Source organism: Carcharodon carcharias, chromosome 1 (genome assembly GCF_017639515.1).
Source record: "Carcharodon carcharias isolate sCarCar2 chromosome 1, sCarCar2.pri, whole genome shotgun sequence".
Classification (NCBI taxonomy): domain Eukaryota; kingdom Metazoa; phylum Chordata; class Chondrichthyes; order Lamniformes; family Lamnidae; genus Carcharodon; species Carcharodon carcharias.
The window spans coordinates 197,671,162-197,685,745 of record NC_054467.1 but is presented as its reverse complement, the minus strand read 5'-3'; the positions used below and the strand labels follow the sequence as shown (position 1 = coordinate 197,685,745).

Sequence of the window (14,584 nt, the reverse complement as noted above, 5' to 3'; positions counted from 1 at the left end):
AGCAAGATCCGAGATTCAGCCGCTGGGGAATTCCCAAGGCTAGCTCGGCTCAGAACAATGAGGGCTGAGGAAAATACCCCGGAGCTTCACGCAAAAATAATATTACAGCCTGTGATGTTTGCTGTCAGGGTCAGATCCTGAGAACGGCCTCAATTCGTTAAATTGTGAGGATTAATTGAGGCAGAGCTGTGTTTGGGAGTGTTGTTATTGATAGCTGTAGTGTTTTTGTGTGGGGAGAAGTTAGTCATCCCCTCGTGGAGCCCCATTAGGTGTAAATGTGTTAGGGGGCGCTGAGGAGCGCCTTAGCTTTCCCTTCTAACAGGGACTTCCACAACCAGTGTGGCTCTCTCCTAGTAAAATGGAATCTGGGGAAGATAGTATACCCCTTTAAAATTCTGAATTATTACCAATAATTTAACATTTTTAAAAATAGGAAAACAACTCACACACTTCTGCCATCGAACAAAATCTTTAGCCAAAGAAAGATTTATTTAAGGAGTAGGCTGGGTGTATGTTGTGTGGAGGACCTTTGCGGAATATTGAAGCAGGAGCCAGGGGGAGTGAGCAGCATCTTTTAACACAGGGGCCGAGCTCCGCCAGCCCGGCTCCCGAGTGACCGAGCCCCGCCAGCCCGGCTCCCGAGTGACCGAGCCCCGCCAGAAGATGTCCGTGTCCAGACTGCCGGAGGACCTGGCCACGCTTTCCCAGCTGGATGAGGACACTCTTCTGGACGTGCTTAGCACCAGATTTCGGCATAACCACATTTATGTAAGTAACGGAGGAAAGAAAGTTTTACTTGGCTTACGCCGGCTTTCAGCCTCCAGTTTAGCAAACGCTGTACCAGGAAAACAGTTTTCTTTCATTGACAGAAAGGGGATTACTGCGGAGAGGCTGTTTTATAATCTTAACCCCCTTCCAATCTGTGCGAGATGATCTGAACAACTTTTGTTTAGTCAACATGAGTAATTCTCACAGCAGGCTGGGCGAAGCTTTGTGTTGAACAAGTTTGAACCTGTGAGAGGCACTGAATTATCAAACTGGGCTATGAGTGTTTTCATTGAATCAGTCAATGTTACGGTTTATGAGTGTTCATGTATTGACTGGATTTAGACATGTTATTACTTTACTGCTCCTTTTACAGAAGTGTAATTGATTCCAACTCGTGTTTTAGGGAGAGTCGGCGTACGACCTGTTTTGACATCTGACATAGTCTGAAATCTTCCCTGTTTTTCCCCCTGCTATATGAAAGTTTAGTGGCGCCTTCACCGCATTTCTAGAAAGTTGGACATAATCCGATGTTGGAGGCAGTGGGGGCAAACACACTCTCCACATTATCATTAGATACCAGGGAATTTAAACACTTGGTCCCTTGTTTTCAACCCCCTCCATTATCTGGATGCGGAAGGCCCCCAGAGGCAGCCTAAATGCAGTTGAGATATGGGGGCATTTCTGTCTAGTCACTGCATGTTTAATTCCCAGGGTTAAACGTTTTGAGGAAAAGTAAATGACCTTAACGCATGCGATGGTGGATACTTTTCGTTTAGCAGTGTTGCAGACCATAAATTCTGCAATTGTCTAATACAAAATAAGGTATCATCCAAAGTAATTGTGTTTTCTTGGATGTTTTAAAATTAATATGAAGCATTGACTTTTATCATATTTGGTTTTTGGACTCTCATCATCTGCCTTTTTTATGAACAGAAAAAATGAAAAATTGTGGTTAATAAAATACTGTATTAAGTAAACAGTCAGTGAAGTGGAGAGGAATACAGTTAACGTTTCGAGTCCTTAGGACTCTTCAACAGAACTCCAGTTCTGTTGAAGAGTCCTAAGGATTCGAAACGTTAACTGTGTTCCTCTCCACAGATGCTGTCAGACCTGCTGAGTTTTTCCAGGTATTTTTATTTTTGTTTTGGATTTCCAGCATCCACAGTTTTTTGCTTTTAGTCAGTGAAGTGTTTTGGGATGTCCTGAAGATGTGGAAGGTGCTGTAGGACAAAAGAAAAAATACTGCAGAGGCTGGAAATCTGAAATAAAGATTTTTTAAAAATGCTGAAAACTCAGGTCAGATAGCATCTGTGTAGAAAGGAAGGTAGGGTTAACCTTTTAGATTTATGACCAAAAAAGCACACTTTTTTCTTTTTCTTGATGTGATCAAATAGTCTAATGCGCAGTGCCACTGAGTGATGGGCAGCAGGTTTGTGTCCACATTTTCTACACTTTTCAATTTCACTTTTGGAGCTGGGTGAAGAGGTAAATGGAAAATGTTGAGCAAAGGACAGTAATCCACTATTAATTGTGATGGATTAAAACTGTACATGAAACGGACATGAATTCCGTTTCATGGGAAGGGCTCTGTACAGGGCCGTGTGCATTTGTAAAAATTGTTGCTGTAAATTGGTGGTCTTCATGTTAAAATTGTACAGGAAGAACAAGAAAGGAATTGCACCCACCTAGTGTGTTTCACATCTCAAGGAAGTCCCCAAGTATGTTGTTATTGGCTAGGAATTCAAGGTGTGGCTTGATTTTTAATAATTCTTTCATGGGATGTAGGTGTTGTTAGCAAAGCCAGTATTTTGTTCCCTACCCCTAATTACCACAGCTGAGTGGCTTGCTAGGCCATTGCAGAGGGCAGTTAAGTCAACCACATTGTTGTGGGCCTGGAGTCACATGTAGGGTAGGCAGAAGGATGGCAGATTTCCTTCCCCAAAGAACATTAGTGAACCATATATGACGATTGATAGTTTCACAGGTGCCGTTACTTCATTGGCTTTAAAACAGTTCGGGGCATTCTGTTGTCGTGAAAAGTCCTATATAAATGCAAGTCTTATATAAGTGCAATTCTATCACTAATGGTCCAGAGGATGAATGATTCCTTTCATAATTTTCACAATTCAAGGTCATGCAATAAAATAGTACCGCTTGGCCATCTAAAATGGAGACCGTGCCACGATGTGACTTCAGCTGAATTCAGCTTTTGATAAGGTTCCACACAGTCAGCTCATATCAAAGGTTGGGGCATGTAGAGTCGAATGGCTGAATGCTTGTTTTTTTTTATGCCAATTTGCAATCAGAGTTTTAGGGGTCAAGGGTAGTTATTCAGATTAGAGGAAGTTGGAAAGTGATGGAACCACCATTTACATTAATGACTTGGACTGAAAAATAAGTAAGTGAATCTCAAAATTTCCAGGTAATACCAAATTGGGGGTATAGCTATTACAGAGGAAGAATGGAACATAATACAAGAAGACATTAGAAAATTTGCAGGCTAATTAGTTAAGTGAGCTTTAATGCAGGTAAATGTAATTTTGGTAGGAAAAACAAGAACATTAAGTTAAACAAATAAGAAGTTGAATTGAGTAAAAGAGCGAAGGGATCTAGGCATAGGGGTGAACAAATCATTAAAAGCTTCATCATAGGTTAACAAAGCAATTAAAACTAATAAAGCACAGGGATTGATTCCCAGGGAGAGTAGAATTCCAAAGTAGTGAAATTATGTTAAATTAATATAGAATCCTGGTCAGACTGCACTCGGAATACTATGCACAGTTCCGGTCTCCATTCTATAAAAAGAAGCATTGAAGAGGATATAAAAAAGATTTGAAAGGATAGTACCAAAATGATTGGTAAAGATGGAACAGGTTGTGGCATTTTTTCTCTTGGTAAAAGGAAGATTTAGAGGAGACCTGACAGAGTTCTTTGAAATAATGAATGAGTTGGACAGGGGAGATATGGAGCAAATGTTTTCTCTTGTGGAAGAATCCCAAAACTAGAGGCCATGAATATAAGATAGTTACTAATAAATCCAATAAAGAAATAAGGAGAAATGTCTTTACTTGGGGTGGTTAGTATATGGAACTTGGGTGAGATGAATACCTTTGAGTATTTTCAAAAGGAGTATATGAGAGAAAAAGTAAGAGAAAAATATGCTGAGGTAGACAGAATGGGAGGACATTTGTTTGCAGTGTGAACACCAGAGCAGGCTGGTTGGCTGAATGGCCTACTTCTTTATAATGAGCATTAGCTTGTTTGTTCTTTAGAATTAATGTTGCTTATTATTTTGATTTAGTTACAGCCGTGTTAATCTTGATTCATATAAACGCGTAGTGAAATGTCACCAGCTTTAATTTGTATTTTCAATATCCTAAACAAATATAATCCTTCTATAAATCTATTTGAAAAGCTGTTTATCAGTTAATTTACATGTACTATCAGTAGGCTATTCAGGTTTGTGCAGTGCCAGGGGATAATTTGGAAATTTGCAAAGCGATAGTAAATGAGCAATGTTGGCTTCAGTTGCACAGTTGATGGATGCCAATGGAATCTCCCTGTTTCTTTATTCTGTTTTTAAAAAGTGGTGGGAAAGTATTCCCATGTTTTTGTTTCAAGCTAGAGCAGCAGTTCTCCAACAGTGTCATTGGAGGTAACAAGAGTAAACAAGTCCCTGAGGTAAATGGCGGGGGGTGGGGGGGTGGGAAATGTCCCACAAAAATAATGTTTACCATTGAAACTGTGTTTGAATTTTAAACCTTGGAAAACAGAATTTTGAGCCTATTGCAAGATGTTACAGGAAAAGCTCCACTACAAGTACCAATCTCCAAAGCAGACATGGAGGCCTAGCCACTAGCATCTAAATGCTGGCTACATTTTAATGTTGGGAGAAAGCTAACAGAAGCTCTGTGAATTTGGCCTGTACTAGTGGCAGTTCATGGCATTGTTTCTGAAGCTTGGTGTGAAGCAGATCTTGCTGAGACAGAGCTACAAAGAATAAAGCAGTCTGAGGCTCAGTCGAAGAAGGCAAATAGTTGTTGGTGGGTGCGGGTGGGGAGGGATGGTAAATGAATTGAGGCAAAAGTGCAAAGCTTTTGGCTGCATAAAATGGCATCAGTTGTCTTCTTAAATCATTGCAACTTGACCCGAACAGTTTGACCAGCTGGGGTCTCCACTTTCTACAATTTATATAAATTACTTGGATGAAGGGACAGATGGTATGGTTGTTAAATTTGTTGACGACTCAAAGATAGGTAGGAAAGTAAATTGTGAGGAGGGCGTAAGGAGGCTACAAAGTGACATAGATAAGTTGTGAGTGGGCAAAGACCTGGTAAATGGAGTATAATGTGGAAAGATGTAAAATTGTTCATCTTGGCAGAAAGAATAAAAAGGAAGCACATTATCTAAATAGTGAGAGGTTGCAGCACTCTGAGATTCAGAAGGATCTTGGTGTCCTAGTGCATGAATTGTGAGAAGCTAGTATGCAGGTAGAGCAAGTAATTAGGAAAGCTAATAGAATGTCATCATTTGGGAGGGGGATTGAAGGCAGAAGTAGGGAGGTTATACCTCAGTTGTACAGGGCGTTAATGAGACCACATCTGGAGTACAGTGTACATTATTTGTCTCCTTATTTAAGGAAAGATGTAAATGCATTAGAAACAGTTCAAAGCAGGTTTACCTGGCTAATACCAGTAATGGGTGGGTTGTCTTATGAGTAAAGGTTGGACAGGTTAGGCTTGTATCCACTGGAGTTTAGAATGTGACTTGATTGAAACCTTTAAGATCCTGAGGAGTCTTGACAGGGTGGATGTGGAGCGGATGTTTCCTCTTGTGGGAGAATCTAAAACTAGGGGTTATGGTTTAAAACTAAGGGGTCGCTCATTTAAGATGGAGATAAGAATTTTTTTCTCAGAGGGTTGTGAGTCTTTGGAACACTCTTCCTCAAAAGGCAGAGCTAAATAGATTCTTGATTAACAAGGGCGTGAAAGGTTATCGGGGGTAGGCGGGAGGTTATAATCAAATCAGCCATGATTTTATTGAATGACAGAGCAGGCTTGAAGGCTGAGTGGCGTACTCCTCCTCCTAGTTTTTATATTGATATGTTTGTGACGGAATCATGAATGGTGGAGAATTGGATGTCATCATCATACTTAAGAAAATTGACCTATACTTAAGTCTAAGGTCACTTAAGGGGTATGTGTGAATGGAGAGGGTGTGAAGATAGAAGCTTGGTTTTCTGGATGTAATTGCGTGGGCAGCAGAAGAAGCCATTACCGTGTTAGAGTCATATTGGTCTCAACGTTAACTCTCCTTCTCTCTCTGTACAGATGCTGTCAGACTTGCTGAGTTTTTCCAGCATTTTCTGTTTTTTATTTAGGCCATTGCTGATTGCATTGTGATGTGTAAAATTGGAAACAAGCAAGAACAGCTTTGCTGGGATAGTATAATGAAGGAGATGTGCTGGTGGTGGAGGAGGAAGTGGTTGAATACATTGCATGACACAGAGGGTGAAGGGGGACAATGCACTACACTGTCACAAAGGATGTTGGTGATTTTGACCATAGGTCAAAGTCTGGTTGAAGTGGTTTAAACAAGCAATTGAGCAAATTCAAGCACTGTAGAGAAATGGGAGGTCAGATATCGGGAGTCGTTTGAGAAAGTGAAGATGGTCATGAGTAAGCCTTTTGAAAGTTAAGAGATGACAACCATCTTGAAGGCGCAGATAAATCCTGTGGAAACTGCTTTGCACCTAAGTATATTCTATAATGAAGTTGACCTCTAAGATTTACATAATGAACAAGTGTAGAAGTCACTCAATAGAGTGCATATCTCCACCATGTCATTCTTTTTTGGGTTGTGGGCACCAGTGGCAAGGCCAGTATTTGTTACCCATCCCTACTTGCCCTTGAACTAAGTGGCTTGCTGGGCCATTGCCGAGAGCTGTTAAGAGTGAATCACATTGCTGTGGGTCTGGAGTCACATGTAGACCAGGCCAGATAGGGACGGCAGATTTCCTTCCCTAAAGGACATTAATGAACCAGATAGGTTTTCACAACAATTGATGATGGTTACTACTGTCACCATTACTGAGACTAGCTTTTCAATTCCAGATTATTAATTGAATTTAAATTCCACCAGCTGCCAGAGTGGGATTTGAACCCATGTCCGCAGAACATTAGCCTGGGCCTCTGGAATACCAGCCCAGTGACATTATCACTACATCACCATCTCCCCATGCTGTGGTAATTCAGCATTATTACAATTACGCAGCTCTTAAGGCTTTTTGCTGTCTGGTTATTCCTCTGTAACTAAAAAAGGTGAAAAAAATATTTTTATTAAACTCACTGAGGAGGCTGCAAGCCAATCCACATCCAGCAACCTGCTCTGACAATTCTGCTCACATTTAGACAAATGTGACAAATTGCACCACAGCAGCTGAAGCAATCCACAACAGTCTAAAACATATATGCTATACACATTATATATCAATGATTTGGATGAGAGAGACAAACGTAATATTTACAAGTTTGCTGATGACATAAAACTAGATGGGAATGTGAGTGGTGAGGAGGATGTTAAGAGGCTTCATGGTGATTTAGACAAGTTGAGTGAGTGGGCAAATACATGGCGGATGCAGTATAACTTGGATAAGTGTGAAGTTATCCACTTTAATAGGAAAAACAGAACGGCAGAGTATTATTTAAATAGTGATAGATTGGAAATGTTGATGTACAAAGGGACCTGGGCGTCCTTGTGCACCAGTCACTGAAAGCAAGCACACAGGTGCAGCAAGCAGTTAAGAAGGCAAATGGTATGTTGGCCTTCATTGCGAGAGGGCTTGGGTACAGGAGCAAGGATGTTTTACTGCAGCTGTACAAGGCCTTGGTGAGACCACGCCTAGAGCATTGTGTGCAGTTTTGCTATCCTTACCTAAGAAAGGATATACGCCATAGAGGGAGTGCAGTGAAGTTTCACCAGACTGATTCCTGGGATGGCAGGATTGTTGTACGAGGAGAGATTGGGCCGACTAGGCCTGTATTCAGTAGAGTTTAGAAGAATGCGAAGGGATCTCATTGAAACGTATAAATTCTGACAGGGCTGGACAGACTGGATGCAGGGATGATGTTTCCTCTGGCTGGGGTGCCTAAATCAAGGGGCCACAGTCTCAGGATATGGGGTAGGCCACTTAGGACTGAGATGAGGAGAAACCTCTTCAGAGGGTGGTGAACCTGTGGAATTGTCTACCACAGAGGGCTGTGGAGGCCAAGCCACTGAGTTGAGATAGAGGATCAGCCATGATCATATTGAATGGCAGAGAAGGCTCAAAGGGCTGAATGACATACCCCAGCTTTTATTTTTCTTGCCCAACATTCATGGGTCCTATCCTATCTGTGTGCCAAGTTTTGTTGAAATCCACCCAGTAGCTTTTGAGATCTATAGTTCACGGACAAACTAACTAACAAAGAGGGGTGAAAACATTACTTCCATCCACCTTCAGCGGTGGAAGTAATCAGTTAATTATTCTATTGGAATTGCTGAACTGTAACCAGAAAGGTCCCAGGTTAAATTCCTGATCTGTGCTGGCCCAATTGCAGCTGGGGCAAAAACAGAGTGTTTTAATTGGTCATGGTGCCCTGGGGTGACCAGTAAAAAAAAATAGCTGGGTTTACTGATCTTAACTGCTTTCAGTGCTTTCAAGTGATGCCTGTTGAAAATTCATAATGTGGATGTTATTGAGGACCGAGTAGTGCTGTGTGTTGATATTCCTGCAATTAAAAAGCTTGTTTGCATGCACAGCTGGGGTTTTCAAGAATAGTGGCCGCTCGGGTGAGCTTCTAGGAGCAACTGTAGAACAGTAACCTGCCAAGTCGTCAATTCTTTCAGGAAGGGATAAAAATGAGGGAGGGGAGGAATTAACTTACCAGCCTGTAAACCTTGCATTAAGAATCAATATTTCACTGTTATAAAATTAAATACTTTAGAAAATGTATATAGTTAATTCTCTAAGGAATTGTTTTGGGATCGAAATTGTTGGGGTGGTAAATAGTGAGGAGGATAGCTGTAAACTGCAGGAGGATTGCAATGGACTGGGCAAATGGGCAGAGCAGCGGCAAATGGAATTCAACCCAGAAAAGTGCGGCATTTCGGGAGGGCTAATAAGGCAAGAGATTACACTGAATGGCAGGACCCTGGAAAGTGCTGAAGATCAGAGGGAGCTTGGTGTGCATATCCACAGATCCCTGAAGGTGGCGTGGCAGGTAGGATAAGGTGGTTAAGAAGGCATATAGGATACTTGCCTTTATTAGCTGAGGCATAGAATACAAGAGCAGGGAGGTTATGCTGGGACTGTATAAGTGCTGGCCATAGCTGGAGTACTGCATGCAGTTCTGGTCACCACATTATAGGAAGGATGTGATTGCACTGGAGAGGGTGCAGAGGAGATTTACCAGGATGCTGCCTGGGCTGGAGGGTCTGAGCTACAAGGAAAGATTGGATAAGCTGGGGTTGTTTTCTTTGGATCAGTGAAGGCTGAGAGGGGACCTGATAGCGATGTATAAGATTATGAGGGGCATAGATAGGGTGGATAGGAAGGCACTTTTTCCATTAGTAGAAGGGTCAATAACCAGGGGGCATAGATTTAAGATAAGAGGTAGAAGGCAAAGAGGGGAGTTGATGAAAAAGCTTTTCACCCAGTGGGTGGTGGGAGTCTGGAATTCACTGACTGAAAGGGTGGTTGAATCAGAATCTCTCATAACATTTAAGAAGTATTTAGATATTCAGTTGTGTTGCCATAGCCTCCAGGACTGTGGGCCAAGCACTGGAAAATGAGAATAGTGTAGTCAGGTCTTTGTTGACCAGCATGTTCATGATTGGCCACCTCCTGTGCTGTAAATGTCTGAGACTATGAGAAATTGTTCCTTTTCCTTGTTTAAGAGTTCAGAAATCAATTTTGCATGTCTAAAATATTTCATGACATTGATTTTGGTAAAGTGTAGTTAGTGGTAATCTATCTTTAGCCCCTTCCCATTTTTCATTCACATGCTGCCCCTTGGTGAATTCATGCAAAAACCTATCAGTTTTGACATGTACACTGACAAACCTCAATTGTACCTCACCACCATTTTCCTCGATCTCTCTATTGTGTATAATTGGTCAGCCTGCTTGTCTGGCATCCAGTGCTTTCTGGATGGGCAGAAATTTCCTCCAATTCAGTACTGGGAAGACCAAAGCTATTGTATTTCGTTCCCTGCTACAGACACTGTTCCTTAGCCACCAACTGCACCCCGCTCTTTGACAACAGCCTGAGACTAAACCAGTTTGAAACCTTGGTCTTATATTTGAAACCAAGGTGAGCTTCTGACTAAACTTCTGCACCATCATTAAGCCCACATCCTTCCATCTCCTTAACATTGTCTGACTCCACCCTGCCTCAACTCATTTGCTGCTGATACCATCACCTATGCTTTTGCTACCTCTAGACTTGACTACTCCAGTGCACTGCTGGCTGGCTTCCCATGTTCTGCACTCTGTAAACTCGAGGCCATTCAAAATTCTGCTGCCTTAATGTCACACCAAGTCCTGTTCACCCATCACGCCTATGCATGCTGACCTACATTGGCCCCTGGTTAAGCGATGCATCAGTTTTAAAATTCTCATCCTTGTTTTTAAATCCATTCATGACCTCATGCCCTCCTACCTTTGCAATTTCCTCCAGCCGCTCAAACTGCTGAGGTATCTGTACTCCTCTAATTCTGGCTTCTTGAGCATCCCTGATTTATACACTCATCCATTGCTGACCATGTCTTCAGCTGCCTGGGTCCTAAGATCAGGAATTCCCTTCCTAAACCTGTCTGCCTCGCTACATTTCCTCCTCTGAGATGTCCCTCTTTCATTTTCCTCAATATATCATTTTTGGCTTGTTGTCAAACTTTGCCTCATGACACCTTTGTGATGCACCTTTGGATGTTTTATAATGTTGAAGGGGTCATATAAATATCTTCTCAAGGGCAACTGGGGATGGGCAACAGAATGCTGGCTTTGCCAGCGGCGCTCAACATCCGTGAAAGAATTTAAAACAAAATGAAGCTGTTGTTGTAGTGATAGGTGACAAATTGCCTTTGCGAATCCTAAAGAAGGACCAATGTATGTGATTTGGATCAACTGTTAGGCTAAAACATTTCATTCTCTTCCCACACACCCCTTTTGTTCTTTACTCTGTTATGGTAATGTGGTAACAAAAACTGAATTTTTTGGATTTTTAATGTAGAAATGAGGGACAGCCTTGTGCTTTAACTAGGCGCAAAATATTTTACTTATATATTTGCACAAGTTCACATTTTGAATTCATCAAGGTTTTGTACTCACCGTATTGGCATTTTGCCTAGTGAATAGTTTGAGGTTTTGATTATAATGTGCCATGTTGGTATAGATTAAGTGATTGCCAACTGATGCATTACGTGCAATTTGGGTTTCAAACAGAACCTCAAAGCTTGAGTTGTTACATTTGTTACAATATATCAGTTTGTACCAGTTTATAAATGGTAAAGTCCTGCAAAGTTCAGAGTGTAATGTAATGCTAGTTTCACTTTAAATTTGGGAGGCAAGCAAGCATACACCCGACCAAATCTAAACAGGATATAAAAGAATTCTAAAAATAGGCGTGGATAGACCAGGGTTTATGACATTTATGACAGAAGTAATTAACTGGTGGCAATGTAATCTCTTCTGAAAAGGAAGATCAAAGTACAGTGAAGCCTGAACTCGTTTCATGCAATATGTAACATGAGCAAAGTTTAAAGAATTGATCTATTGTAAATTTGTTTAATTGTTCATTACAGGATAATATTCTGCATTGCTAGTTTAGTGGTAAAAGTACTGGATGGCATGATCTGTTTTTAGAATTTCTTGCCCAATGCCTTGGTTTATGGCATTTGCTCAGGGCTGGAAAGGAACTTAATGAAAGAGGGAGGATCCAGTTGCCATGGTAGATTAGGTGCCAATGACATAGGCAGGACAGGGACAGTATGAAAAGCTAGGCACCAAATTAAGAAGCAGAACCTCAAAGGTAATAATCTCTGGATTATTACCTGAGCCACATGCAAATTGGCATAGGGTAAATAAGATTAGAGTGACTCAAAGACTGGTGTGGGAGAAGTGGGTTCTGGTTCGTGGGGCACTGGTATCGAAGCTTGGGTAGATGTGGCAAATCAAGGGGTAGATTCAAAGCAGGAGATCATAATGATAATAGGAAATGAAGGTCGGAGAATGGCAGGAAGGGACAGAGAGAAAAAAACCTAAGAATACATCAACAGTCACGACTAGGTGTTACAAAGGCAACAAGACAAAACTAAAGGCTCTATCTGAATGCACGTAGCATTCATATCAAAGTAAATTAATTGCTAGTGCACATTGAAATAAGTAAATATGATCTGATAGCCATTACGCAGATGTGGCTGCAGGATGATGAGCATTGGGTCCTGAATATTGAGGGGTATGTGACATTCATGAAGGTTAGGAAGCTAGGTAAATATGGAGAGGTAGCATTGTTAATCAAGGATGGCATTGGTGCAATATTTAGGGATGACCTTGGTCTATATCTGGATATAGAATTGGTTTGGGTGGAGATGAGGAATAGCAGGGGAAAGAAGTCACTAATGGGAGTGGCTTACAGGCCTGCTAACAGTAACCACAATGTAGGACAAAGTGTACAAGAAGAAATACTGGATGCTTGTGATAAAAGGACAGTAATAATCATGCGTGATTTCAATTTACATATAAAGTAGAAAAATCAGACTGGCAGTAGTAGCCTGGATGAGGAGTTCATGGAATGCTTTCAAGATAATTTCTTACAGCAGCACATTCTGAAACCAACCCAAGAGCAGGTATATCAGACTTGGTATTGTGTAATGTGACAGGATTAATTAATGACCTCAGAGTGAAGTCACCCCTAGATAGCAGTGACCACAATATGCTTGAATTTTACAACCAGTTTGAAAGGGAGAAGTGTGGGTCTGAGACTAGTATTTTAAACTTAAATAAGGGCAACTATGTGGGCAAGAAAGCTGAGCTAGCTGAAATGAACCAAGGTACTAGGCTAGAGGATAGATCAGTAGAAAAGCAGTGGCAGACATTTAAGGGGATATTTCAGAATACTCAGAAGAAGTATAATCCTACTATGAACAACCAAAGAAGTTAAAGAAAGCACCAAACTTGAGGAAAAATCATATAACTGTGCAAAGATGAGTGGCAGGTCAGAAAGGTAGGAAAGTATGTTGTGAAGATGACACGAGGAGGTTGCAGATGGATATAGATAGATTGAGTGAGTGGGCAAAAATCTGGCAGATGGAGTATAATGTGGGAAAATGTGAAGTTGTTCACTTTGGCATGAAGAATAAAAAAGCAGAGTATTACTTAAATGGAGAATGACTGCAGAATTCCAAGGTGCAGAGCAATCTAAGCGTTCTAATGCATGAGTCACAAAGTTAGTATTTAGGTACAGCAAGTAATTAAGAAGGCTAATGGAATGCTATCCTTTTTTACGTGAGAAATTGAACATAAAAGTTATACTTCAATTATACCGGGCATTGGTGAGAGGAGGTTCAGAGGAGGTTTACTAGATTGATACCTAGAATGAGCAGGTTTTCTTATAAGGAAAGGTTGGACAGATGGGTTTGTTTCCTCTGGAGTTTAGATGAGTGAGGGGGTGACTTGATTGCAGTATATAAAATCCTGAACGATCTCAACAAGGTGTATGTGGAAAGAATGTTTCCTCTTGTGAGTGAGTCCAGAACTAGGTCCTAGGGCTGCCCTTTTAGGACAGGGAAGAGGAGAAATTTTTTGAGTGTTATGTGACCTTGGAACCCCCTGTCTTAGAAGGCAGTGGAGATGGGGTCATTGAATACTTTTAAGGTGGAGGTAGATAGAATCTTATTAGGCATAGGAATCAAAGGTTACCAGGGGTAGATGGGAATGTGGAATTTGAAGCAGAGATTCGTCCTGATCTTGATGAATGGTGGAGCAGTCTCAAGGGGCCAAAGGTCCTCCTACTGTTTCTATTTCGTATGTTCATATGTTTGCAAATAACACCTTGTTAAGTCTCGCACTTGTAGATTTTCTGGAATTTCAAAGCATGCAGAAGCATAATGCCAGTCGGTTCTATTTTCCTGCTGCTCCTAAATAACTGTTTGCATAGACTTTTCGCAGTATGCTGCTTGATTTTAAAAAAATGATGCTGAGGCTTGAGCGTGACTTACAATAGAGTGCCAGAGCTGAGCGCTTCAGAGAGTTAAGTGGAGGAAGGGAAAGAAGTGTTTGGTTGCTTTTGCCTAAACTTTTTCAGCCTCCAGGAATTGATTCTTGCCCTGCTACAGGAGAAGAAGCTGGTTAATTAGTGAGTATTTGGTAAGTGATTAAGATTATTCTATTCCTAAGTCTCAAAATAGTATATTTTGAGTGAGAGGAGAGCGGGAGAGGATAAAAGGTGCGGATCGAGAGGCCTACCTGCAGAGAGACCAGTGGTGGAGTGACATCCCGAACCACAACGCGACGTGAGTGCAGGGAAAGCACTGATTGGTGAATAGTTCTAGTCTTTAAAGTAAAAATAAGGTCTTTAGTTTGTGTTTAGGCCTGTAGTCTTTTTTTCTCTTTCTTAAAAATAACAAGTATAAGTTCGATACTAGTGTAAAAAAATTAATTAATTACAATAAAGTGTAAAGAGCAGGGGTACTAGGTTAATTAATTAATAACTTATATAAAATACGATGGCAGGATGGGTGATGTGTTGCTGCTGCAGCATGTGGGTGCTGCTGGACAC

The 14,584-nt window shown here is 41.2% G+C and overlaps 1 protein-coding gene across 1 annotated transcript in view; it reads left to right on the top strand.

The window, feature by feature from the left end:
* The first annotated feature begins 350 nt into the window (after positions 1-350).
* Positions 351-14,584, top strand: part of LOC121283382 (myosin-IIIb) — a 167,815-nt gene continuing 153,581 nt past the window's right edge. The window contains exon 1 of the mRNA XM_041197943.1: positions 351-768. Within this exon, the coding sequence (XP_041053877.1) occupies positions 664-768 (105 nt within the window). The 5' untranslated portion in view covers positions 351-663. The remainder of the gene's footprint in view (positions 769-14,584) is intronic.